The 26,900-nt window shown below is 61.1% G+C and overlaps 2 protein-coding genes across 7 annotated transcripts in view; one reads left to right on the forward strand and one right to left on the reverse strand.

The window, feature by feature from the left end:
* The window catches only part of LOC138391847 (ATP-sensitive inward rectifier potassium channel 12), a 39,580-nt gene extending 23,205 nt beyond the window's left edge, over positions 1–16,375 (forward strand). The window contains exons 1-3 of one of the 6 annotated variants that reach the window (XM_069481848.1): positions 8,284–8,692; positions 9,523–9,807; positions 11,962–16,375. In XM_069481848.1, the coding sequence (XP_069337949.1) occupies positions 8,347–8,692; positions 9,523–9,807; positions 11,962–13,319 (1,989 nt within the window). In that variant the 5' untranslated portion in view covers positions 8,284–8,346 and the 3' untranslated portion in view covers positions 13,320–16,375. Of the gene's footprint in view, positions 1–5,236; positions 6,095–6,896; positions 7,318–8,283; positions 8,693–9,522; positions 11,474–11,961 lie in introns of those variants that run through there. The other 5 variants (XM_069481852.1, XM_069481850.1, XM_069481851.1 and 2 more) reach the window with 5 other exon arrangements.
* LOC138392008 (uncharacterized) lies at positions 1,327–4,894 on the reverse strand. The gene is made up of 5 exons (XM_069482239.1): positions 4,859–4,894; positions 4,488–4,577; positions 4,112–4,285; positions 2,832–3,169; positions 1,327–2,523 (listed from the first exon to the last, which is right to left on the reverse strand). Exons 1-5 carry the CDS (start codon positions 4,892–4,894, stop codon positions 1,908–1,910), a joined length of 1,254 nt encoding a protein of 417 aa, XP_069338340.1. The 3' UTR covers positions 1,327–1,907.
* Positions 16,376–26,900: the final 10,525 nt, after the last annotated feature.

Consider the following 26,900-nt stretch of genomic DNA (forward strand, 5'->3'; position numbering starts at 1 on the left):
GCTGAGTGTCCTCGGCCAAGTCCTCTGCCTTTCTAAGCGGTCGGCTTCTCCCGCCATCTGTTTGCTGCCTCTGCCTCCCTCCGCCCTGCTCTCCCTGGCAGCCTCGGCTCCAGCCCCGCCACCCGCCTCTGTTCCTTGCACACACAGAGCAACATCCCGGTCTCAGGCCTTGGGCCTTGCCGTTCCCACTTCCGGGAATACGCTCTTCCCACACTGGCGCCTCATTAGGGCTCGGATCCAGTGTCAGCGCCGCAGAGACGCGGTCCCCGACCTCTAGAGCAGTCTGCACCCGTCTCTGGAATCACTCGGGTTTTCGCCTGTGTGCCGCCCCCCTGGAAGGGTGGCCCCAGCACAGGCTCTGCTCACAGCGGAGGCCGGGTGGGGCTGCTGAGTGAGCGGGTAGCCCCGGCCCCTCCTGCCATCCCAGGCAGCGGAGCCAGGCAGGGCCCGGGGCCCTCCTGGGCCTTGGTGGGCCCTCCGATCTGCGCTGTCGAGGGGCCCTGGGGGCGAGTGATGAGCCCTCGGCAAGCCCACCCTGCCTTCCCGGACTCTTCCTCTCCTGGCTCAGCCTCCTGCCTGTGCCAGGCGAACCCCAGAGCCCTCAGAGGTCTGTCAGGCCCTCCCAGGGGATCATCTGAAGTCAGGCCAGATTGACAAAACGGGGAAGGAAAACGAAGCCGAGAAGCAACGGTGGCATGCTTCCCTGCAGAGGGCAGTCAGGTTTCGGGGCTGCAGCCCTGGTCCTGGCCCTGCCTGCGAGGCCTCACGTTGGCCCGGCCTTATGAGGACACACAGACCTGGCCCCCAGGCGGGAGCGAGGCGGGCCTGGCCAGCTCGCTGGGCAGTGGGGCTGGAGCAGAGATCGGAGGCAGGACATCCGGGTGCGAGGCCCAGCTCTGTGTCTCCCAGACTGGGGACCTTGGGCACAGCTTCTCTCTGTGCCTCGTCTCCTCCTCAGTCAAAGAAGTTTGGGCCTCCTCACCTGGGACACTCTGATGAAATGAGCAGAAGCCAAGCGCTCAGTTCCAGGGGCCCAGGAAGCACTCAGGGGGCACTCAGGGGGAGCAAGAGGGGGCCCCAGGGAAATCTTAGAAGGCTTCATGGAGGAGGCATCCCTTGAGTTTGACAGATACGATGAGTTCTGGAAGTTAGAGGAAGGCGTTCCACGCTGAGGCTCTGAAGCGTGGACATTTCGGGCACATTGGGAACACAAGCCTGGCCCTCTGTTCATTCCTACTGTGTCCTTTGTTGATTTATAAGAACCCTTTATGTATTAGCCACATCAATCCTTTTATAACAAATATCTATTATTTACCTTTTATTTTACTTGTGTTGGGTTTTGATAAATGACATCGTAGATATTTTCATGTTGGCAAATTTGCCAGCCTTTTCTTCGGTGGTTTCTGGCCCCAGGCTGCTGCTTGTCCCTCCTGTGCACCTGCCAGCTGCTCGGGGAACGTCTGAGCCTCAGATTAAGTTGAAGCTTGAAAAACGCACAGCTGTAAGGAAAACAGAAGCCGTGGTCCCTTTGCTCCCCAGGCTCCTCCCGGCCGTATCCACCTGTTCATTCCTGCCCACCTGGAGGGGTCCAGTGAGGCCCTAAGGGGGCCTGTGGCTCCTCCCCGGGGCGAGGCGGGGCTCAGAGCTGGATGAGGGGACTTGGGGAGACAGGAAGTTCCCAGCTGGGCATCCTCCGCATATTAACTCAGCAAAACCCCATCGTGACCCCGAAAGATAAGTACTATGACTAGTCCCATTTTACAGGTGAGAAAACTGGTGCTCAGAGAGGTTATACGGCTTGCCCAAGGCCACACAGGAAGGGCCATATTGCCCCAGAACTCTTCAACTTTCAAACCCTCTTACGGCCCTTGGGGTCCCCACTGCCCTTGGGATCCAGTTTAAGCTCATTAGTATGACAGCCACGGCCTCGGTTTCTTCATCTGCCCACGTACTGCCTGGGCCCCAGCGCTGCCTGTGCTATTAGGGTGGCGAGGGTGTGCCCCTGCCTTTCCCGCAAACCCCAGACCCCTTAGGGTCCGGATGCTGGGGCTGGAAGGGCCCCTGAGGAGCAGCCGGGCCAGCCTCCTGGTTTTCGGACAGGAGCGGGACGTGCGGAGGCAGGGAGAGCCTCGCCCGGGCCGTGGTGCGAGGAGCAGACATCTGCGCGGGGACAGGAGGGACTCTGAGCGCAGCCCGGGCCACTCGCGGCTCTGGGCTCTGTCAGTGTGTGCCGCGGCCTCCGGCGGGCTGTCTGCGCCCGCTTGCTCTCCCGCCGGCCTGAAGGACGCCCCTTCGCCCCTCCACTGTGTTGGACGCCTCCCCTGGGCTCCTGAGGCGCTGGTGGCTTTGGTCCAGCGTGCTGTGACTGCGGACTTCCTCGCTGTCTGCCCTGTGAGGCAGGACGCCCCACGCAGCCAGGCGCCCACTGCTTCCTCTTCAGGTCCTTGGTGCCCAGGGCGGAGCCTGGCATTGATTGGCCCGCAGGAAAGGTGGACTGCAGGGGGCCCAGAGAAGGACAGACACCTGGCCCAGGTCACACAGCAACTTGTAGCAGAACCAGAAGCTCCATGAAGCCCTCAAGACCCCGCAGGTCCCCTTGCTCCTGGGACTCAGGGGAGCCTAGGGATGGGGCAGTGTCCGCAGCAGCCACCAAGGGGCTCCTGTTCTCTGCTGCTCCCTGGGACCTCGGGCCAAGGACACCCTGTCTCCCCCCAACCCCCGCCCTCTGCCTAGGATGTTCTCAAGATAAAAATACCACCAGAAACATTCCCCGGTGTCTGGTGTGACTGCCGTCCACCCTGATGGGCCAGAAGCTCCTGACCTGGCCTCACCGTGGGGCTCCCAGGGTGGACGTGCGTCTCTTCTGGCCACTCAGTGCAGACTGTCCCTGGGGTCTGCTTCCGGCCACCACTTTCTGAGCACAGCCTGCGGGACTGGCACGTCCTGGGCACAGAGGAACAGGCAGCCAAGTCCCTGCCCTGGGGAGCCCAAGCTTCCCCGGGGCCGTGGCCTGCCAGGGCAGCTTCTGAGGACCCCACGGCCCGCAGGGTGGCCCAGGCACTGCTGTCAGCTGCCCAGGTGGGTTCAGAGCCTGAAAGCCCCTGATGGTGGACGCCAGGGAGGACCCGCACTTCCGCGTGGCCTTTGTGTGCCAACGCCAGGGACAGGGCTTAGTTTACCTTCATGACAGTCTCCTGAGGTGTGTGGGGTCTCCCCATTTTGCAGATGGGGAGTCCAAGGCCCAGGGAAGGGCCCCCAGTGAGCTACAGGGTGGCCGGCCCCTCTAGGGAGGGCTGGCATTGAGGATGTCAGCTGCCACCTCCCTGGAGCCCTGCTGGGGCCAGCCCTGTGCCCGCCCACACCTCCCGTCACCACATTCAGTTTCATGGCACGCGCTCTGGGAGGCCAGGCGGGCGTCACCAACCACACTTTTCAGAGGAAGCTGAGCCTTGGGAAGGGGCAGTGCCTTGCCCTGTCCCCTGGGCAGTCTCAGCCCCAGCCGTGTCCAACAGGTTTGGCACCGGGGAAGTGAAGGGGTTGGCCCAGGTCCTTCCCACCCTTGCCGGAGGCTGTGGGTCAGCCCGTGCTGTTGGGTCCCTCTGTCACGTGGAAGCACTGCCCCGCACACCCTGCCACCCCGTCCTGGACTGTGACCACCACCATGGAAGCGATTGGTGGACTGGGAAGGGGTGAGTCCACACTGCAGGCTGCTGTGGCCACCACAGGTGGCAGGAGGAGTATGGACAGGGCATCCAGAAACCTGGGCTCTGACCCCCTGGCTGCCACCTGCTGGCCCCGGGACCTTGAGCAAGTAGCTTCTCTGGTCCGAGTCTGTTTCCCCCGTGTACAGTGGAGCTGATTTTGCCTCCCTCATAGGTGAGAACAAACCCGGCTGGACCTGGGGTCTGGGGAAAGGCCCTCCGGGGAACAGGCGGTGAGGGCCGAGGTTGGGAGAGGTGACCAGCAGACAGTGGCAGGGGCTGATGGCCTCCCCTCTGCCTGCCCCCTCCTGGCTCCACAGAGCCCCGTGGCAACATCCCATCTCATCTGCCCAGAGCTCCAGCCCCGGGTGAGCAGGGCTGTGCGGGCGGTGCCAGCCGCTGCCGGGCACCTCACTCGGGCAGGGCCTGGGCTCTCGTCTCTGCCGTGGAGACTCCCAGCTGTGTGGCAGTTTGCGGTCGGACCTCCCCGAGCCGCCATTTGCCTTCAGTTCTGAGAGTGGAAGGCCAGACGGGCAGAGCGCTGGCCCGGGCGGCTGCTCAGGGAACGATGGGGGCGCTGGGCACTGCGGGGGGAGGGTGGAGAGGGCCTGAAGGGCCACTGGAGAGCAGGTGGGATCCCCTTACAGAGTGAGCTCAGAGAGGGGAAGTGACTCACCCACGGCCACACAGCTTGTGGAAGGCAGAGCTGGGACTTGAACCCAGGTCTGTGTGCCCCTAAACCACTGTCGCCTGCCCTGGCAGGCTTATGACGTGGGGGTGACTCACCGAGTTCCTTAGTCCCAGCCGGAAAAGCCGGTGTGGAAAACCTGCCTTGGCTGTGACCTTACGAAGGGCGGGGGCCCCGTGCACTCGTGGCTGGGCGGGGGGGGGGGGGGGAGGGCGGGAAGCGTCTCAAGGCAGTCCCATCTGGAGGGCTCAGGCCCCTTCCCACTGTCCTCTCCCCTGATCCTCACAGCACGCTGGGAGGATGGCAGGGGGCCTCTTGGACGGACGGGAAAATTGAATCTTGAGGACCGCAGGGCCGTTGTAGGATGTATGTGCACCCAAGGCAAATCCCTGGCAATACCGATGTGTACCCATCCATATAGGTAGCATGTGCACACCCACTCACCTCTCCAGTCATCTGTCCCACTCACCCAACCACGCCGTCCGTCCATCTGCTCATCGTCCATCCCTCTTTCCCTCTGGCCATTCATCCACCCATTCACTCATCCCTCCTTCCATCCTCCTTCCACTCATCTACCCTCCTACCCATCCCTCCCTACATCCATCCATCCATCCATTCACCCACCCGTCCATCCACCTGTCCATCCACTCCTCCATCCCTTCACCCACTCATTCCCCACCCAACCATCCATCCATCCATCCTTCCACTCACCCATCCACCCTTCATCCCACCCACCATTCACTCATCCCTCCTTCCATCCTCCATCTACTCATCTACTCTCATACCCATCCCTCCCTACATCCACCCATCCATCCACCCACCCATCCACCCATCCATCCACCCACCCACCCGTCCATCCATCCATCCTTCCACTCACCCATCCACCCATTCACTCATCCCTCCTTCCATCCTCCATCTACTCATCTACCCTCATACCCATCCCTCCCTACATCCATCCATCCATCCATCCACCTGTCCATCCAGCCGTCCGTCCACTCATCCATCCCTTCACCCACTCATTCCCCACCCAACCATCCATCCATCCATCCTTCCACTCACCCATTCATCCACCCATCCACCCACCCACCCGTCCGTCCACCCAGCTGTCCACAGCTGGCTGCGGGGTTGGCACTGGGAAGGCTCTGAAGGTGGTGGCGCAGAGCATAGGCTGAGGGCCCGAGTTCTTGTGACCTGGGAGAATTACCACCTTATCTACTACGTCTCTGACCTGGGAACAGTACCAGCTCTAATCTTGTGGCGTTGTGAGGATTACCTGAGATGACATATGTGAAACACCTATGATAGTATCTGGCATGCAACAGGCACTTGATTTTTGTCAGCTGTTATTTTCTCTGAAGACCCATCCTGGTCTGCCCTTCCCTGGTTCTGGATGGTGGTTCTGGACAGGACTTGGAGGCTACAAAGGTGTGGGCATCAGAGGTGCAGGCTGGAGGCCCCGCCACCTCCCGCAGGGTGCGGGAAGTGAGCAGACACGAGGGTTCCTGTGGGAAATCTTCCCTCTGAGCCCCTCTGAGAAGAGCAGCACCGTCTGCAGTAACGTGGCTTTGCTCTGTTAACTTTAGGATGTTCCAGTGTCTGGATCCTCCCCAGCTGGTGCCTGGGAAATGGCAGCCACTGCCAGTTCAGCCTTGAAGACTGTCACTTGCCCACTCAGCACCATCACTTAGAAGATAGGATCCGAGAGGTAAGATTAAAGTCACCGATGTGCACCTGTGCATCCCGTCATCCCTCCCACCAAACACCCGTCCACACGCCACCCGTCCGCCCACCCACGCATCCGCCCGTCCACCTCTGTCCAGCGCCCGTCCCAGCCACTCGTTAGCCGTCCCCTCCACCCCGTCATCTGCTCAGCCATCCGTCCACCTGCCCCCCACCCACCTAACCCGTCCATCTATCTGGTCACCCCCGTCCACCCACCCACCCATCTCTCAGCCCGATTTATCCGTCCATCTGCTCGACCACCCACCTGTGCACATGTCTGTCTGCTCATTCGTTGTTCCATCCGTCCTCTCTCAGCTGCCTCGTCTTTCATCCTTTTATCTGGCCGGGGAGCATTTCCTGGGGGTCCCTTCTTTGCCAGGGCCAGCTCCAGCCTCTCTGGGCCTCTGAGGTTGGTCAGAGATGGGGCCTGGACAAGATCAACTCTAATACAGGTTAGAAAGTAGCTTCTGGCCGTAGCAGGGGAAGCCCAGGGCTAGAGAATCGTAAAGGGCTTCCTGGAAGAGGAGGAGCCGGAGGAGGGGGAGAAGGGGCGTGGTGTCGTGGGGCCTCCAGGAGGGGAGGCCGGTTTCAGGCCTTGGCCCCGTGAGGAGAGCCCAGGGGAGAAAGGTTCCAGTGCAGGGCGCTTAGTGGGAGGAGAGCCCAGAAGTGAGGAGGTGGGACGAGGAGGAGAGGGAGCCCATAAGGGGCGGGTTGTTGGGACGGCTACTGCCAGGGTGGCTGGAGCCCCGCCCCGCTGGGGAGGTGGCTCGGAACCGCCCTGCCCTCGGTGTCATCGTCCGAGGGGCAGTTTGCCAGTCGTTTACCCACCTGCTCCTGTCTGTCACTGACCGAAGGCCGCCCTGGTGGCATCAGCTCCCCAGCCTGCCCTCTGCATGGGCAGAGCGTGCTCCAGTGGCCAGAGAGAGCTTTGGGGCAGAAGACACTGGTGTTGGCTGCGGGAATTGGGGCCGGTAGTGAGGGCCAGGGTGGGAGCTGGCACCGACCACCCGTCCCCCACACATACCAGCATGTCACTGCGGCATCCCCCCGCGGCTGGCTGGGCCCGAGCTTGGCACCGAGACCCTGCCCCGCACCAGTCCTGCGTGTTTGCAGGCCGTGGGCCGTAGCAGAGGCGTCTGAGCCTCCGGTGGGGGAGTTCGGCCTGGAGAGACGGTCGGGCAGGAGAGGTCGCCGTCTTCTCAGATGGTGAGAAGCAGGGGTGCCGCCCCCGCAGCTCTCCCTCTCCCCTCCTCACGGGCACCCGGCTCTCGCTGCCCCCGCCGCAGCCCCCTCACTGCCCCGGGGTGCCCGGCGCGTCCTCGCCTTTGGCTCCTGCCCTGGCCGGCCGCCCGCCGGGATGCCCCTCCCCGGTGCCCCACGCGCCAGCCCAGCCTCGCCGTGGTCCCACGCTGGGGGCAGGGCCTGCGGCTGCAGCCTGGCCTGCCTCGTAGCTGCCTCGGAGCCCTGTGCTCCCCATCTGCTGAGTGAGCGTTGGCTTCTCAGGCCCTGCTGTGAAGTCTGACGCTGGTGACCGGATGAGGAGGGCTGCTGGGGCCGTCCTGGCGCAGGCTGAGGAGCCATGTCTGCTGTGGGTGTGGGCTGGAGGGGAGGTGGAGGCAGGACACACACCCACACCCACACCCACACCCCGGCCTCCCTGGCACTGGTGCCCTCCGAGGGGTCTTCAGTGGTGCGGCTTGGTGGCAAGGTAGTGAGCGCCCCTCCCTGGACGTTCCAAACAAGGGTGAGAGGCCACAGGTCAGGGGTGCTGGTGAGGGCCCTTAAAGCTGCGCTTTGGAGTGCCAGTGGGGCAGTTTGCGTGTCTCGTCACCAAATGGGATTGCGGGGGCTTGAGGCCTGAGAGGAGCACGGGGTGGAGGGGCCCTGGTTTTGCCCCCGCCCCCCAGACTGGAAGCTCCACTTCTTAAAGGATGTGTGACCCTTTGCAAGTGACTCAGTCGTTCTGAGCTTCGGTTCACTCGTTGGGAAAGCGGGGCTGGTGGTCACTGTGTTACCGTAGGGATTAAGTGAGTTACTTTAGCAGAGCTCGCGGAGGGCACCCGGCAGGTAATGAGCGCTCCGTAGGTGTCCGTCACTGTGCTGGGCCTCGGAGGCGTCTGGGGGCTGCCTGCCCCCGGTCCTGGTCTTGGCAGTGTGGCCTCCACCGTCCCTTCCGGTCAGCACTTTCTTGGCATCTGGGAATGTGGTCCCAGGCCTTGCCCTGGGCTCCTCCGGATGTCACCGAAACCGGAGGAGCCCAGAGCCTCAGGGGAATGGGCACGGGGCGTCTGCTGCATCCGGAGGCACCTCCCGGTGACTCCCGGGCCCCACCCTCGGGTCACGTGGCAGCCGTCACCTGTCGGTCGTCCTCTCTATAAGCTGCCGGCCCAGGCCCGGCCAGTGCCCCAGCACACTGGCTGCCGGGAGGCTGCGTCTCCAGGCTTGTGGCCAGCAGGGCACCACTGCGCTCCCAAGAGCTGGGGCCTGGCTTCGCCACCCCCTGGCTCTCCTGCCATCCCCAGGGTCTGCCGGCTCTGCGCTCCCCGCGGCTTGTTCTCCCGGGCTGAACCGCCTGGCTCAGGTAGTCTCCCCAGCGTCTCTCTCCTGTTCCCCTCCCAGAGACCCTGGGGCCCCGCTGGCCCAGCTGGGCATCTTCAGAGGACGCTTTTAACTCTAGTCTTGGGCTATGTGACCTGGGAGAAGTCTCTTTCTCTTCCTGCCTCGGTTCTCCCATCTATAAAATGGGGAGCCGGAGTCTTATCTGATCTCACCCACACACCCTGTTGAGCGAGAGCCAGCCTGGCCTGCGTGTCCCTGGTTGGAGGTGTTGGCTTGTATGTCTGAAATTGAATCCTTGTGTAACCTCGCCACACCTGTGCGCCCACAGGAGTGTCCTCGGGACCCTGGGCAAGTCTGTGGTGCTGCGGTTTCTGCTCTCGTGTCCTCTTTCGGGTGTTTCTTTGTGCTGCTGTGTCCACCGAGTGCCCAGTGAGGGACCCCCGTCCCCTAGTGGTTGGGGTCTCTCTCTCACAGCGGGACAAGGCTGTGGGAGGCTGAGGACCAAGACCCCGGGCTCCAGCTCTGTCTCTGCTACTCAGTTTTTGGGGGACTTTGGGCAAGTGACTTGATCCGAGTCAGTTTCTGGCTCTGAGAAATGGGGGAGCGGGGTATGAACTTGACCTTGTTGCTTTCTCTGTGGTTTTAGAAGGAATGTCAACAGCAACGAGGGTTCCCAGACCTGTATGACACTGTCTGGGTGGGACCCAGGCGCCCAGCCCTGGCAGAGACGCCAGGAGCCACCGCGGCGCCCTCACCTGCCTGGTGCCGGGCCAGCTGGGGGCTGCCAGCCGCCGGGAGCCATGTGCAGGCTGTGCCCGTGGCCTTTGATTCCTGTGATTCTGTTCCCTGCAGGCCTCAAGCTGCTCAGAGCACGGGCGGGAGCAGCCATGACCCGCTGGACGTCCCTCAAGGCCCCAGGGCCACACAAACCTGCCCCCTGGGATCTGGTGTCTTCCCGCCGGCGTCTGAGTGCCCCGGTCCTGGCTGCCTCCTGCCGGAGAGCCTGGGAACCTGGGGCCGAGCCATCTTCCCAGCTCAGTCCTGGGGGTGCCCCCCGCCACCAGCTCCCTGCCTCCTGGCCCAGGCGGAAGCAGCGCCCGCCATTACGGCCTCGGGCCTCAGCTCCTCAGACCCATGGTGAGGTGGTCACCTGGAGCAGCCACGGGGGGAGGACGGCAGAGTGAGGAAGGGCACCCCCCAAGGAGCCCGGGGGCCCGTGGAGGGGGACCTTGCCCTAGGCAGAAGTGGTCTGAATCTCAGCTCTCCTGCTTAACGCTGTGTGGCTTGCAGGGGTCACTTCCTCCGCTCAGAGCCGATGTATTGGTGGTAGCTACTTTTCAGGTTGTTGAGACCTGGGAGCACTGCTGATGTGTCTGGCCCCTGGGAGGTGCCCAGGACCTTGCCTGTTCTCTCTGTAGTCCTCTCAGGCAGCAGTTGCTGTGGGTGTCTCATCCCTGCCAGGCTCGGGGGCTCGAGCAGCACCCGCAGCTGACACCGGCCCTGGGGGTGCACCCAGTCTGGCTGGCCGCTCAGGCTCCGCTCTCACCTGTCTCCCAGGTGTTTGGAGCCGAGGTCAGAAGTTGTGCTTCTCCGAGGCCCTGGCTAGTGTGGACTCGGCCAGCAGCCTGTCACACAGACCTGGGCTGAATCCCGGCATGGCCGCCTCCTGCCTGCGGGACTCGGACAAGTCGCTGCCTGTTTGGGAGCCTCCAGATCCCTGTCTGTAAAGTGGGGTGGCCCACTCACCCCTCCCTGGAGGGCCCCAGGTGGCTCTGCACAGCACCCGGCCCACCGTGCGTGCCCAGCCACCCTGGGGCCTTCTCCTGGGGCCTCAGTGTCTTCCAGGCAAAGTGGCTGCAGGCGCTCGAGGGTCCAAGGCTCTGTCTGGCTCCGACCTCATGGTGCGACCGGTGGGGATTAGGGGTGTGAGGGACCCCCATGGGTGGAGAGGGGCTTGCCCCACTACTCCGCATCCTGCCCAGCTTTGCGAGTCCCAGGCCTGCCCGCTTCCAGCCCAGCCCAGCCCGGCCGAGGCAGGCTGGGGTCCAGACGGAGTCTGTGGCCCCAGGGCCAGGCCGAGCGGCCCAGCCTGGCACCGACAGGCGGTGTGGAGCCTGTGGGGCCAGGAGGAGGGACAGCTGTGGCCTGTGTGTCCCACTGAGAGTGGGCCTTGTTCTGGCTGCCACGGGTGCCCTGCCGTGGGGCCTGCTCCGGGTGGCCGGGTGTGCGCGAGCGTGCGCGGCAGGCTGGGCCTGGCCAGTGCTCTCCACGGCGGGCCGGCGGCGGTGATGGGAATAGGTGATACTTTTGAATCCTCCCCACGCGCCAGGGTGGTGGCCCTGCCGTCCGTGTTTAGAGACGAGGAAAGCAGGGGCCCGGGAGGAGGGCTGAGCAGCAGGTGGCCCCTGTCCTCCACACCACTGCAGATGGGGAGGCCACAGGGGTGGCATGCAGGTGCCCAGTGGGCGTGTGGATGTCAGGGGGTGGCAGGACCTAGCCTGGGGTATCCCAAGTGGGAGATGGCGCAGGTGGCAGGCCCCCCAAATCCAGGCCCTGGGTGGGACAGCGAGAAGCAAAACAGAAAGCTCCCTGCCCTCGGGGCGTGACGGTCTCCCGCTCTCATTGCTCCTGCTGCCGGCACTGTTCTGTGGGGGTCGGTGCTGGGGACCTGGGCAGGGAGCGGGCGGGTAAGCAGCCTTCCTGCAGCACGGTGAGGCCTCCAGAGACGGCAGTGTTGGAGCCGAGGCCTGGAGGCGTCCAGCGTGGATTTGAGGGAAGTCTGGGGGCCACGGGCCGTCGCAGGGTGAGCGGGGAGGCTGGGAGGTGAGGTCCCGTGCAGTCCTGTGTGTCCCTGGGGGGACTCTGGCTGTGAGCCGAGGAGGGACAGGTTCTCACTCAGCTTCCACAGGCCCTGCCTGGCTGCCTTGGGGACTGGGAGGCCGGGGGTGCGCTGTTGGGGTGGCTGGAGCACTGGTCCAGGTAGGCAGTGACAGGGACTCAGGGAGAAGGGGTCGGACCCTAAATATATTCTGTAAGCGGAGCCCCGGGTGGGAGTGAGAGGCGTTCAGATGGGTCCCAGGATTTGGGCTGGTGCTGCTGGGAGGGTGGAGAGGTTGTTCTCCACACCGAGAAGGTGGCGTGGGCTTGAGTGAGGTGGCCAGACCGGAGCTCGCTTGTGGGTCGGCCAGGGCGGAAATGTCTCCTGGTCAGGTCTGGGTGCCAGGGTGGGGGCGGAGGGGTGGCGGGGCCCCTGTCCCCTCTGTTGCAGACCCGCTGTCCTCCCTGTTGCAGGAGCCACCCCGCCGGGAGCCAGCCTGGGGGCGAGCTGGGGCCCCCCCACCCCCGGGATGACCGCGGCCAGCAGGGCCAACCCCTACAGCATCGTGTCGTCGGAGGAGGACGGGCTGCACCTGGTCACCATGTCGGGTGCCAACGGCTTCGGCAACGGCAAGGTGCACACGAGGCGCAGGTGCCGCAACCGCTTCGTCAAGAAGAACGGCCAGTGCAACATCGAGTTCGCCAACATGGACGAGAAGTCACAGCGCTACCTGGCCGACATGTTCACCACCTGCGTGGACATCCGCTGGCGCTACATGCTGCTCATCTTCTCGCTGGCCTTCCTTGCCTCCTGGCTGCTATTCGGCATCATCTTCTGGGTCATCGCCGTGGCGCACGGCGACCTGGAGCCGGCCGAGGGCCGGGGCCGCACGCCCTGTGTGATGCAGGTCCACGGCTTCATGGCGGCCTTCCTCTTCTCCATCGAGACGCAGACCACCATCGGCTACGGGCTGCGCTGTGTGACGGAGGAGTGCCCGGTGGCCGTCTTCATGGTGGTGGCACAGTCCATCGTGGGCTGCATCATCGACTCCTTCATGATCGGCGCCATCATGGCCAAAATGGCGCGGCCCAAGAAGCGGGCGCAGACGCTGCTGTTCAGCCACAATGCCGTGGTGGCCCTGCGCGATGGCAAGCTCTGCCTCATGTGGCGCGTGGGTAACCTGCGCAAGAGCCACATCGTGGAGGCCCACGTGCGGGCGCAGCTCATCAAGCCCCGGGTCACGGAGGAGGGCGAGTACATCCCGCTGGACCAGATCGACATCGACGTGGGCTTCGACAAGGGCCTGGACCGCATCTTCCTGGTGTCGCCCATCACCATCCTGCACGAGATCGACGAGGCCAGCCCGCTGTTCGGCATCAGCCGGCAGGACCTGGAGACGGATGACTTCGAGATCGTGGTCATCCTGGAGGGCATGGTGGAGGCCACGGCCATGACCACCCAGGCCCGCAGCTCCTACCTGGCCAACGAGATCTTGTGGGGCCACCGCTTTGAGCCCGTGCTCTTCGAGGAGAAGAACCAGTACAAGATCGACTACTCCCATTTCCACAAGACCTACGAGGTGCCCTCCACGCCCCGCTGCAGCGCCAAGGACCTGGTTGAGAGCAAGTTCCTGCTGCCCAGCGCCAGCTCCTTCTGCTACGAGAATGAGCTGGCCTTCCTGAGCCGCGACGAGGAGGACGAGGCCGACGGGGACCAGGACAGCCGCAGCCGAGACCGGCTCAGTCCCCAGGCCAGGCACAACTTTGACAGACGCCAGGCCGGCGGTGGCGCCCTGGAGCAGCGGTCCTACAGGCGGGAGTCAGAGATCTGAGCCGCCAGCGGCTGAGGTGCAGCGTCCCCCGCCCCTGCCCAGGAGGGGCCGAGGTGCCCCTCGGTGGGGGCCCCCGGGTTTGAGCAGAACCGGGGACCACATGCCCCAGGTTGCAGACTCAGTAGCGTTTTAGTCGTTTTATGTTTCTTCGCAATGGCCTCAGAAGGTTGGCGGGAGAGTGGGCGGCCAGAGCAGGTGGCCCCTGGCCTCAGAGGCCAACGCAGGGAGGTGGCAGGGAGGTGGCCTCCTGGGGGCCAGGTCACAGGAGCCAAGGGCTTCTGCCTGAAGACAGAGCTGCAGCCTGCCTGGAGGTGGCTGGCGGTGGGTGCAGCCTCTGCTGTGGGAGGCTGGCGGGTTTTTAACTTGGGGAGAAACACCGGGTTTCAGCTTTCTCAACCTTAGCTTGGGTAAGACTGTTTACAAAAAAAAAAAAAAAAAAAATTAACATGCAATTGAAAAAAATTTTTTTTAATTCTTGGGGGAGCAAAAAGGACAATTAGAATTCCATGAGTCTGCTGGGATGCAACAACTGGCTGGAGGCTCCAGAATGTTCCCGAGGCAGAATCGGCCTCTCCCCCTGGGTGGGGGCACAGCCTCCAGGGCAAGCTCGGTCGGTGCTCGAGGACCTGCACTTCTGATCGGGGCAGACTAGGCTCTGTTTGTGATAGAAACTCCAAGACCCTGTTAATGATCACAATAAAAGCTTTCTACTGTCACGGGGGTGGAGGGTGGGGGCTGGGAAGAAACTGGTGTGAGCTTTTTGAGTTTGACTTTGTACCTTAGAGGTGCGTCTCAGGGCCAGGTATGGGACCCGCTGTCGAGGGTTCACCCCCACCCCGATTCTCTTGTTTTGCTTCTCTCTCCATTCTGCCCGGGGCCTCCACCCCTGCCATGTGGGGGGCAGCTGGGAACCGCAGGAGTGGATGGCTCCTTGGAAAGGGAAGTCAGGATCCCAGACTCAGAGGAAGTGGATCAGCCCTGTCCCCACTGGGCCCACAGCGTGAGTCGTGCCTTAGAGACTCCGGGTTGTCCTGCTCGAGTTGTTCCTGTTCTTTTCGGGCCCTCTCGTCCTCCCCACCCCCACTGCTGAAGCCCCTGCCAGCCCTGCTGTCTGCCTTGGGAAGCCGGCAGGCCCGGGGAGCCCAGGCGGGGCGCAGCCCGCCCTGGTCTGCTGTTGAGTGGCAGAGGAAAGACCTTAGGGAAGGACAGGGATTGTCACCCTCCCACCAACTGCGATGCCGGGGAGTGTCCCCCTCGTTCAAAGCTGAATTGAGAAACTGGCCATGGGACAAATATTCCTTCCTGCTGACACTTCAGGGCCTTCCCTCCACCCCCGCCCCGCACAGCCCAAGCACTGTGGCTCCTTGTCAGGGGAGGTTTGTGTCACTGGCTATTGGCTCTGTCGGCCCCGTCCTGTTCTTGGCAGCTGGTGGGGGCCAGGCCTCTGCCGAGGAAGCCCATTCTCCCCGAGTCGGGCCCCTTGCGAAGGCCCGAGTCTCCTGCTCTAACCCGAGCCCGCCAAGACAGCTCAGAACCAAGAGGCACCAAGGACTCTCCGGCCCAAGTGGGGAAACTGAGGCAGAGAACACAGAAGGGGCCATACAAAGTCACAAAGTGAGTGGGTGGGGTAGGGTGACAGGGAGGGGCTGCGGCCTAGGGTGGGGGCTCCTGCCTCTTCCCTCCTCTTCCCCTCCCCACAGCTGGAGACCTCTCCCTGAGGGTGGGGCCACGGGGGTCTAGCCATGGGCTGCCGAGGCTGTCGGTGAGACGGGGTGGGACGGGGCCCGGAGACACCCCAAGCCCCATGCCCCGAGGTAGGCCTGACTCCCTGCCCTGCTCCAGCCTCAGACCCCACTGGCATTTCTGCCTTGAAGATTCAGCCTGAGGCAGCTGTCACCTCTCAGGACCTGCTGGAGGGGCCTCAGCTCTCTCCCGCTCCGGGCCTGGCCCGCCCGCAGCCCGGCTGGCTCTCCCTGCCGCAGCCCCGGCGCTGCGTGGCCAGGCCCAGGGAGGGCGGCCCGGGCACTTGGTGCCGGTGGAGGCCTGAGCTCCGCACTGCCCTCGCGGGCCGGGTGGGCCAGGCCCCTGCTCCCCGCGTGCAGAGCCTCGGGTCCCCCAGGCCCGCTCCCTGGCCCTCAGCCTCCGGGCGCACTTGCCTCTCAGGCCCTGGCGGGACGGCATCCTGGCGCCTTTCGTCTCGCCAAAGGCTGGCAGATGCCTTTTCAAACTCTTCTGCCCTCCTGTCCCTCCCCCGTATTTATTTATTTATTTATTTATTGCTTGTGCTAAAGACCAAAATAGTCTTCCTCTTTAGTGCACTTGAAGCGGGAGGGCGGACGGGAAGAGCCAAGAACAGGAAGACTCCACCCCTGGGGAGGGCGCGTGGGGTGCACACGCCTGTCGCGTCCGTGCACACGCAGCTCTCCACTGTGCGCCTGCGCTGGTAACGCAGACACGTGATGTGTACGTGTGCGTGTGCGGGTCGTTTGTGTCTGTCTCCCCACAGGCGTGTCTGTGTTCGTGTTTCCTACGTGGGGGGCGGGGCGCCCACCCGTCAGGCTGGATGCTGGCCGCAGACTGGCCCGGCCGAGCCCGACGGCCCCCGCCTGTGCCCTGGCCGTGCACGTCGGTGTGTGAACGGAGCCTGTGTTCCGGGGGAGGCATCTGGCCTCCTACACGTGTGCCCGGGTCATGTGCAGGAGGCCGCGTGTGTGTCTGCGTGAACACATGTACGTGCATGTGTGTGCGGCCCCGGCGGCGTGCATCCGTGTGCAGCTTGGGCTTGCTGCTCAGAGCGTGGTGGCCGCCCCCCGAACTTCTGCTGGTGCTGTGCCGCCGGGTCCCCGCCCGACGGAGGGTCCTGGGGGCCAAGGAGGAGCCACCGTCGGGAGGCCCCTGCACTGGGTGTCTGCCCTGCGTGAGTCACAGAATGTCAAATCTATTTTAAACGGTAAAACCGGAGAATTTTCATGTTATTTTCAATTCTTAGCAGTATCTAAAGACTTAGGCGATGAGACTAGACCACATTAAATGCATTTTGATCTCTTTGAGGCCCACGGTGTCGAGATGTGTATCTGAAAGTCCCCCCGTCTCCGCTGCATGCTGGGAGTCCTGGGGCTTCCTCGCTCTGCGCTGGGTGGTGGGGCTCCCCGGGTGAAGGTGGGATGGGGCCCCCCAGGCTGGGGGTGGGGTGGGGCAGGGTGGGGCTCCCCGGGTGAAGGTGGGATGGGGTGGGGCTCCCCAGGCTGGGGGTGGGGTGGGGTGGGGCTCCCCCGTGAAGGTGGGATGGGGCCCCCCAGGCTGGGGGTGGGGTGGGGCAGGGTGGGGCTCCCCGGGTGAAGGTGGGGCAGGGTGGGGCTCCCCGGGCTGGGGGTAGGAGTGGGGTGGGGCTCCCCCGTGAAGGTGGGGTGGGGTGGGGCTCCCCAGGCTGGACGTGGGGCGCGGGGGCAGCTGCGGGGAGCAGGGGCGGTTTGCAGGTGGTCTCCCTGCGGCACACAGGCGCCTATTCCTGCAGCGTTGCACCCCTGTCGGCTGCTCCTGCCACCACACTGCACCCACTGGACTCCGGTCGGATGCGGGAGGCCTCACCAGGGTCGGGGCTGAGGAGGAATTTCCGAGCATGTCAGTGTTGTCTCTGCTGAGATGACAAATGACAAGACAAGCCGGGGGTGGCTGGGGGGATGCACACAGCCTAGTTTCGGGAACTAGACTGGCATCTATACTGGGGGCCCAGACTCTGGGGTCCCCGTGGTCTTCTGCCAGAGGCCCTCAGGGAGAGAATTCCTCCCTTGCCCAAACGATTTCCACGAGTGGGGAGTTCTCCACAGCTCGGCGTCGGCGCAGGATGGAGGTGTCCCTCATTCTCCTGGATTTGGGTGCGGATTCCAGACGGCCCTGGATACGGAGCCCTCCAGGCGTTTGCGGAAGTGTGCCCGGCTCCCAATACTCCTCGATGCAGGGAGGACCCTAGAGCCTGCCGGGGGTCTGGTGGGGGCCTCGCTGATCCTGAGGCCCTCTAATGCCAGAACCTAAGCCAACCAGAGCCAGAGTGCTGCGGCGCCCCCAACCCCTCCAGGCCGTTCCCGGAGCAGCACTGGCCCCAGGGCATGAGGGTCTGGCCGCAGTTGGTGCCCAGTGAATACTGCCTGTGGAGTCTCTGGGCCCCTGGTCCTGGCTGTGTAACACCCCAAAGGGCCCTGGGCCGGACCCCAGGCTGCTCACTTGCTGGGGGACCTTGAGTGAATGGCTTGCCCCCTCCAGCCTCAGTTTCCCCATCTCTAGAAAGGGGTGTCATGTGCTTCGCTAGCAAGAGGACTCCTCGGTGCCCTGCTCTGTGCCCAAGTGCTTTGTCTGCTCCTCCCCACTGTCCCCGCTGGGCACAGAGGGAGCGTGGCCCACGCAAGGTCACCATGAGGGACGCACAGCCAGGCCCCGCACCAGGCCTGTGTGCACCAAGCTGGCCAGCTTCCTGTGCTTTCCTGCGCCCCAGGGATGAAACGAGCCCAGCTCAGAATCTGCTTTAAAACAGGCAGAACTGGGGTGGGGGCAGGTTTGGTGATGAGTGTTTAGTGACACCTGTTAACTTGAATTTGGGGCCTGGAAGACGCCTCCCGCCTCCTGGGTGAGCCTTGCCCGGCAGGCCTGGAGGCACTGCTAACCTGGTTCCGCGGAAATTGGCTGAGGGCCGTAAGGCAGTCACCCCAGCGGGGACCTGAGCCAGGCCTCGGTGCCACCCCGCAGCCTTCTTGTTCGGTCAGCCGACCTAGACACCTCCGGACCCTGCTGGGCACTGGGCCCCTCGGGGCCTCTCTGCCTGCCAGTGGCCAGGGCTAGGCTAGAGTCTCGGCCAGTGGAGGGACAGCCCGGCCAGGGAGGCTGCCCTGGACTCGTCCCAGTCTGTTCCTCTGAAAATCAGCTTGCAGCAGAGGGGAGGCCTCGGGGGGAATCACAAGCCAAGGTCAGACCTGCCCATGTGCTACCCGGCAGTGGTGGGGCCCCCAAGGCCACACCCCATCTTCACCCAGCACCGGAGGGGTCTTCTTAAAACCAGAATCAGGCCTTGTAACCCCCCTGCCTGTAATCTTCCCTGGCTTCCTGCCACACTGAAAATAAAATCCCAACTGCTTCCCCCACAGTGGAAGTCCTGCATCGCCCAGCCCAAAATCCCAACTGCTTCCCCCACAGTGGAAGTCCTGCATCGCCCAGCCCGGCCCTCCCTGCGCAGCCCTTCCCTCCCTCCCTCCCTTCTCCTGCTCCTCTGCAGCCAGTGTGGACAGGTCCTTGGACACCCCATATCCCTCCACCCCAGGACCTTTGCACACGCCGTTTCCTCTGCCCCACACTTCCCCCTCAGGCCTTAGCAAACCTGGCTCCTCATCCTTCAGGCCCAGGCCTTGCCTGGCCCAGTGTGGGAGAGACGGTGGGACCCTCCGCCTCAGCTAGCAGGTTCCCTGCGCTTGTGAGCCGTCCACTGTCCTCACCAGGCTGTGAGCGCCACCAGGGCAGGGACTGTCACCTCTCATTCACTGCAGGTGCCCAGTGCTGAGAGCAGGGCGTGTGCCCCAAGTGTACTCGGGTGGGCGGATGCTGGCTCACCGACCTGCAGCCCCTTGCCACTGACCCCGCCTGGACAGAGCCCGGCCACAGCCACACTGAGGGGACAGCAGCCCAGCTTGGGGGCACCCGAGACTGGGAACCAGGATCAGGGTGGGGAGGCCTTGGTACTGGAGGGCACTTGAGCCCAAGGAAGGTTCTGGGCCCCCCACCCACTTTCCTCCTTGGTGCCAAGGAAACACAGAAGAGGGCCCTCCTCAGCCAAGGCTGGACGGGGACCTGGAAGGCCTGAAATGTGGACTCTGCCCCGTAGGTGTTTATGACTGGCCAACGCTGGGCCTCAGTCTCCCTGGATAAAATGAGAGCTCCCTGGATTCCTTCAGGTGTTCATGAACCGCTACTGTGCGCCCGCTGCTGGCACGTGCGGCCGGGGAGTCAAGCCAGACCCAGCCGCCGCTGTCGGGGTTTCCGTCCACGGGGGCAGATGCCGCGCAGGGGTCTTAGTCCACCTGCTCTGGAAGTGGGGATTCTGGTGCCCAAGTGAGAAGTGGGGGGCAGAGAACGAAGGCCGTTGGTGGGGGTGGTCCTTGTGCAGCCGTGTCATCCCTGCAGCCACCCCGAGGGTGTGTCCCAGAGCTCTGAAGGCCCACTCCCTGGGCAGGACCCGGGCTCCCTGCCCCCCGACTCTGCCCCTGCAACCCCCCCGCGAGCTAACTTCTCTCCACCTCAGTTTCCTCCTCATCAAGTGGAGCTGATCGCAAAGCAGCGGGTGAGGATTGAGTGAGGGGCGGGCCACTGCCTGGAACAGTGCCAGGAACAGTGCCTGGTGTGCAGAGGGGCTGCCTGAGCACAAGCCCCTCAGTCTCTGTCTCGTGGCCCTTACCCAGGGGACAAGAATCCTGGGGGGGCAAACTTGGGCCAGTGGCCCCTGGGCTCGAGAGCAGGAGGGCCTGTGGGACTGGACCAGTGAGAGCCAGGAACGGGGTCCAGAACGGGGGGAGGGCTAGTCCTGGCTGGGGCTGGGATCCGCTGACTCCGGGCGTGGTGGGAGCAGGAAGGACCCATGCCATGTGCAGCTTCTCAGGGTCACCCTGGCTGCTGTGTAGGAAGCGGCACCGGAGGGTCAGCGTGGGGTCGGGAGGACCAGGGCAGGAGAGGCTTAGGCTGGCGTGACAGCATCTCTGGATGTTTTAAAATGCAAACGAAGGCACAGCCACTCTGGAGGTTGATTTATCAGTTTCTGTTTAATAAAGTTAAACATGCCTTTGCCAGAGGATTCAGCCATTGCACAGCTAGGTGCTACTCAAGAGAAACGAAGACTCATGTTCATACAACTTATAAGTGGATGCTTATAGCAGCTTTATTAATAATCGCCCAACCAGGAAGCAGTCCAGATGTCCCTCTCCCGGTGAGTGGGTAACGAGCCGTGGCCGTCCCCAAACACGACGGAGCACGGAGAAGGAACAGGAACGGGAGCGCTTAGCGCAGCACGCTGCATCCTGGAGGCGTCAGGCCGAGCGAGAGCCAGACCCGGAGGCTGGGCCTGGTGTTCTGGAAAAAGCAAAACTACAGTGTTGGGGGTGCGGGGGCGGTTGCCGGGGCCGGGCGTGGAGGGAGTTCTAGGGGTTGGCGGAATGTTCTCTATCGCGATGCGATGATGGTTACCTGGATAAGTGCGGTTTGTCAGTACTCACAGGACTGACCACAAGGAAGGATGAATACAGGTGAATCATACCTTCATTGTTTTAAAAAAAAGGGGGGAACAAAAGAATTCGCTAACAAAGCTGGCTGTGGAACCATCAGTGTGTCCGGATTTCGGATTTCGGGAGAGAGAGAAGCGCTGAAAGTTGAGGGGAGGAGTGTGAGTCCCCAGGGTGTGGGTGGAGCCGGAAGACCCAGGGACAGGGTGGGAGGGAGCCGGAGGGAGGGGAGGCCTTGGGAGCGGCAGAGACAAATTGACAGAAAGATTGACAGGGACAGATACAATTAACCGCAGATCGGCAGAAAGACCTGCAGAGAGAGACACAGCGTCAGAGAGCGGCTGAGCCACAGGTGGACAGACAGACATAAAGGTAGGTGGAGCACAAGGCAGCTTGTCAGACAGACACACAGAGGACAGACAGACAGATGTCTTCTTGGCTGACGAGTGAACAAGCAGCAGGTCTTCCGCACTCATCTCGCTCTTGGGTCTATGTTTTTGGCATTGACCTGTGTGCCCTGTAAAGTCAGAGTGTGCAGCAGAGAGGACCCGTCCCCAGGGGCCACCCATGCTTCCTTCAGGGTGGCAGTGACAGCTGCTGAAGTGGCAGCAGAAATCTCTCCTGGAACGGACTCAGGGAGGCAGGGGGGCTGGTGGCCTCCCGGGGGCCCTTTCCTGAACTTTCCAGGTGGCTTGGGCTCTTATAAAGGCACAGCAGGACTTCGACGTCCTGTCTCAGTTACCGTCTGGAGCAGGGGTGTGCAGGGCGTGGCGTGGGGGCTGGCGGGGAATCTGCAGGGACAAGGAGTGAGGGCTCCTGCTGACTGTGTTTCACTGAAATGCACGGCATGGGTTATTGACAACTTTTTTAACTGGCAATAACGCCTACCTTAGAGTATGTTGGTTTCCGCGTGTCTGGGTAAAACAGACAAGCCCGCAGCAGCGCTGCCCTCCAGGCCCCTGGGCAGCCGCCTCCCGAGCCTCTCTGCTCCCGGGCAGGGCGCAGGGCGAGCTCCTGCAGGCAGGAGGCAGCAAGTGCGTGTGAAGAGGAAGGGCTCAGAGCCCGCGTTTTGCCCTCGGTCATTGGGGGAAAATGAAGATCCGGGATGTGCAGTGAGCACGCCTGTCGCTGGCCACGCCTGTCGCTGGCCGCCCCACGGGCAGGACACGCTCAGGGGCAGAATATGTCAAAGAGGCGGCCGGAGAAAGGGGAACTCAGGCCACTTTCATTAACTCTGAGTCCTGAGGGAGCTTGTGTTAGCGGGTCCCAAAGCCATTCTGTGTTATGTGTGCGTGTGTGTGTGTGTGTGTTTTCCTCTGTGCGTGTCCCTGTGTATGTTCCCCTGTGTGTGTCCTTGTGTATGTTCCCCTGTGTGTATGTGCTCCCCTGTGTGTGTTTTCGTCTCTGTGTGTTCCTCTGTGTGTGTGTGTTCCCTTGTGCATGTGTCTGTCTAAACTGGTGAAAATTCCCCGGTTTCCGGCAGTGGAAGCCCTGGCGCCTACACAGAATGAACTAAAAAGCATTTGGAATATTAAGACATTGTCAGCTTGACCTATGTTGGTTGTGGCCCATGTTGCATTTTTCCTGCCTTTTTCCCAAAGGGTTTTGCAAGCACAGGAGGCCCTCAGTCCAGAGAGCGGCACAAAGGAAGTCACGTCCCTAAAAGGAGTCATTGCCGAGCTCTGCTCTGAACTGCGAATCCCAGATTCCGGGGCGGATGTTGCGGGGCTTGGACGTTGGCGTGACGTCACAGGCCCAACCATGCGCGTCCTAGAGGGATCAGCGTCCTTTCTGCTCTTTGACTCCATATACACATCGAGATTTTCGTATTTTTATTTACTTTATTTTTGCTTGTTTTTTATTTAAGGGGAAACCTTCATGACATTGTCCCTGAAGCCATTTTTCTGGGAGGAACCCAAACAAGGGATCCCCACTGGAGTCAGCAGGGGGCAGAAAAGCACCAGTCACTGGAACGTGCTCCCGTCCCGGACAGAGAGGGAACTGACGCCGCGCTCGCGTCTCTGGTCCTCGTGCGTTTGGTTCCTGTTACTCCGGGCTCTGCAGCAGGTCGGTCCATCGCAAGGAACGCAGCCAAGCATTTTGTTCTCACCGGCATGCCGACATCCAAGTATCTTTTCAGCAATGAGATATCAGAGAACACAGCAAAGTTATTCAAATCAGGATGGAAGAGTAACAAAAATCTGCTTAAAATTATTTTATGGAAGGTCCGACGGGTCAAATTAGATCGTTGAATAACAACCCAGAATGAATATTTTGCTGAGATCGCCAACTTTTAAGTGTGTCTTTTTTTCTTTGTGTTTCGTTTTGCACTAATTCTGCATTCACAGAAATACGTTTGCTAATGAAAGAGAATGGCGTTTGGAAGATAAATGATCAAACTGTGTTTGGTCACAGCTGATAACACTGCCAGTAACACGGCCTCTTGATTCAACTCTGGCAGCAATTAAACATCCACTCCTCAGTATCTAGCATGCAAAAATAAAACTGGCATCTCAAAAATAATAAGGTATATGGTTTTAAAATGTATCTTTAATTTGTTTTTCTTGAGACAGGGTCTCACTCTGTCCCCCAGGCTGGAGCGCAGTGGCACGATCATAGCTCACTGCAGCCTCCAACTCCTGGGTTCCAGCCATCCTTCGTTTCAGCCTCCCGAGTAGCTGGGACTGCAGGTGCACGCCACCACGCTAATTTTTCCTGTCTTTTGTGGAGACAGGATCGCCATGTTGCCTAGGCTGGTCTTGAACTCCTGGGCTCAAGTGATCCTCCCACCTCAGCCTCCAAAAGTGCTGCAATTACAGGTGTGAGCCACCAAGCCTGGCCCATATCCTTAATTTTTAAGACTTCAGATTAAGTAGGACTAGACTGATATACATGAAAAAAATCAAGCATGGTTCTTTTTAAATGAGGGAACTTACGAAACAGGAGTATTCCTGTTCCAGTGAGCTAAGAGGCAGTGAAGCCTTCTTTGATAGTGTGCTGGGTACCAAAGAAGGTAGAGAGTGAAGACACAAACAGGAGGAGTCAATGCTGTTGTAATGTGCACATAACATGGTTCTTGAGGGTCAAAGGAAGCCTCCTTTGTGCTCTTTTAATGAAGCGTAACATTCATGATGTATGAAAATGCAATGAAATCTAAATGTCCTTTGGAACAGAACCACACTTACTCGTTCTCAGATTGTCGGTGGCTGCTTGTGTGAAACTATGGAAAAGATGAGTAGTTGCAACGGAGACCGTAGGGCCTGCGAAGTGTAAAATATTTAATATCTCACCATTTATAGAAAGAATTTGGAGACCCTCTGATGTAAGCTCCAAGAAGCAGGCAACTTTGTTTTTTGCACTGACACTTCCTAAATCACAAGCAGGCGCTCATGGAATTTGTCGATAATGGATGGATGGAGGGATGGTTTCCACAAAGCCTTGGAGGTGACTCGTGGCCAGACCACGTCCATGGTAGCAGGATCTACAACCTCATGGGAGTTTATCCCATAAGTTGAAGCCACTTACTAGGAAGCGGGCTTAGAAGAGACCGGGGTGGGGCTCTCTCAGGAAGAGCTGAGAGCAGGGGGCTGGGGGAGGGCGCCAGTGGAATTTGCCCTGGGGTGGAGGACCCAGGGTCACAGGTGCTGACAGGCAGGAGAAAGAGCGAGGGCCAGTGGACAGCAGGCCTCGAGCACTTGTCACGTGGAGGACCTGAGTGATGGGAGTCTGAGGCCTCAGTGTCACATGCCAGGCTACATGACCTCAGAACGCAGAGCGGCTCCACCTTGTGTCCCTTGTATCCACATCGTCCCCCACATAACAAAGGGCTTTCCCATCCTTGCTCCTTCCAGGCCAGCCCACCAAATGCATAGGCTGAACTGTGTGCCCCCAACCAAATGCATACGCTGAGGCCCTGGCCCCCAGTCTCTCAGAAGGGGACTGCATTTGGAGACAGGACCTTAACGAAGTGACTGAAGTGAAATGACATCGTATGGGTGGACCCTGATATGACTGGTGTCCTTATAAGAAGAGGAGATTAGGACACAGACACGCACAGAGGGGCTACCGTGTGAAGACACAGGGACAGGATGGCCATCCCAAGCCAAGGGGATGTCTGGTGTGGCACCATGCTCCAGGGGCCCAGCCAGGTCCCTGTGGCCGATTGGTGACATTGGCTCATTTCCAGGAGGAAAGGGCCAGGGCAGTGGTCTCGCCGGACAGGCCTTTGCTCTGGATGAGGGTTTATCTTCCCCGCCCATGGAGCGTCCCTGGAAGTAGCGGCCGTGGGACACAGGCCGTCTTCACCGTCACAGTCTTCCGCCCAGAGCCACTCTGATCGGGGAAGTCACTTGGCACTAAAGGAAGCATGACAGTGGGTTAATCCTTGTGGAATTCATGCGTTTCACTATGCGCCCTGCCTTCCAAAGGCAGCTGAGCTTAGGAGTAGTGGAATGGAGATTTTTCTCGCTCAGGCAAAGAAAAAACATATTTAGCTTTATTTGACTATGAGTTTTTCTCGGGGTGGGGAGGGTGCCCTGCGATTCTGATTTTCATTTTATCCAAGGAAATTCACATATCCCAAATGTGGAACTAGCGGTTGGGAGTCCTGAGGCCGCCATCGGCAGGGGTGGGCAACCTGCTGCCTTGGGCCCACATGTGGCCTTTTGACTGAATCCAAATTTTACGGAACAAGTCCTTTTAATGAAGGGATTTGCTCTGTGAAGTTTGAATTTGGTCAGGGCCCACATTCAGGGGCCTGAAAGCGGGGACAGCTTTCCACGGTTTCACTGGTGACAGCCATCGCTATTCTTTTTCTCTTCACACCCCTTAAAATCAGCTTGGCCTCAGCGCCGGCACCCCCCCTCTTTCGTCGGGACCACGCGGTCCCCTGCCCCCCTCTCTTTCTGTGACAGAGTGGCTGCCCCTCCGCCCGCAGGTACGGGAACGGGAAATTGAGAGCGGGGAACATGCAACAGAGGGGGCGGCCTGAAAACAAAAACGGCAAAAATGTTTTTATCCCTTTGGAACCTCCCCGCTGTTTGGGGAGCCGTGGCCCGGCTGCGTCCCTGCCTCAGGCAGGTGGCTGGGAGGGCAGGGGGTGTCGCTTTTCTCTGTGTTGCAGGAGGTGGCCCAGCCATCCCAGGCCCCTGCCAGCCTCCAGCCGGGTGGGAGTCCCGGGCTGGTCTGCGGCAGGGGTGGGCAGAGACGGGACGACGAGAGCCTGGAACCGAGGCCCTCCCTTTAGGAGCTCTGTGTTCTGTTTATGGACGGGAATTCGGGTTTGGAGACGGCAGAGTCTGTCATTTTCCCCCTTTGCTGGCAAAGTGATAAACTTCTCCTTCCTTCTCCTCAACCACTTGTTCTCATTTTTTTGATGCAGCCTTGAGGACAAGTGTGGAGCTTTCAGTAGCATCTTCTCTCTCTCTCCTTCTAAAAGGATGAAATTAACATTTTTACTTTTATGTCTCCTAATCTCTGCCTGAGGAACTTTCTCCACCCGTGCTGTGAGCACCCGCTAGGCTTCCCACCCTGGCAGGTATACTTGCCTCCCACCAACCTTACACGGACAAAGGAGTTAAGAGGAACGAGGACGGCTAAAGCGTTTCGGAAAACAAGAACAAGTGGCCTGTGTTTGAATCCTTACTGCACGGCTGGCCGCGGCCACGCGCTGTGCCAGGAGGGGCAGACACTGATCAGCAGGGCGGGGAGACGGCCAAACAAACGTGCCACCTGATCCCCGGCAAACGCGCAGAAACGACGCCTGGGGAAGAGCCGGCCCCCCATCCCGCAGGGCCGGGCGCCCGGGAATGCGCAGAGAGCACCGGGCCTCACGCCGCCGACAGACACCCACAAGGGTGGCTCAACTCTTCAACACAAAACGTAACTTTAGGGTTCCTAAAAGAAAAGTTCGACATCTAGGGCTAGGTAAAGAGATTTGCAGACCCCCAAAGCATGATCCATAAAGAGAAATGGGCACGTTGGAATTCATCAAAATGAAAACTTATGCTCTGCGGAAGAGCCTTTTACGAGGATGAAACAACAAAATACAGACTGGGAGACAATACTTGCCAACCACTACCAGCCGAGGACTAGCATCCAGAATGTACAAAGAACCCTCGAAGTTCTCCCACAGCTGGCCGGGACCGTGTCGCTTGCCCGGCCTCCCCCGCCAGCCCAGCGGTTCCCAGGCCCCTGCGCCCCCACCCGTGAGAGGAAGCAGCGCCCCACACCTGAAGACGCTGTCCTTGTCCTGATGGAGTTGGCATTTATTGCACGAGACACACGACAAGCCGCTGCCTGACAGCAGAGCAGCTACAGCGAGGACGAG

Source organism: Eulemur rufifrons, chromosome 9, assembly GCF_041146395.1.
Source record: "Eulemur rufifrons isolate Redbay chromosome 9, OSU_ERuf_1, whole genome shotgun sequence".
NCBI classification, from domain to species: domain Eukaryota; kingdom Metazoa; phylum Chordata; class Mammalia; order Primates; family Lemuridae; genus Eulemur; species Eulemur rufifrons.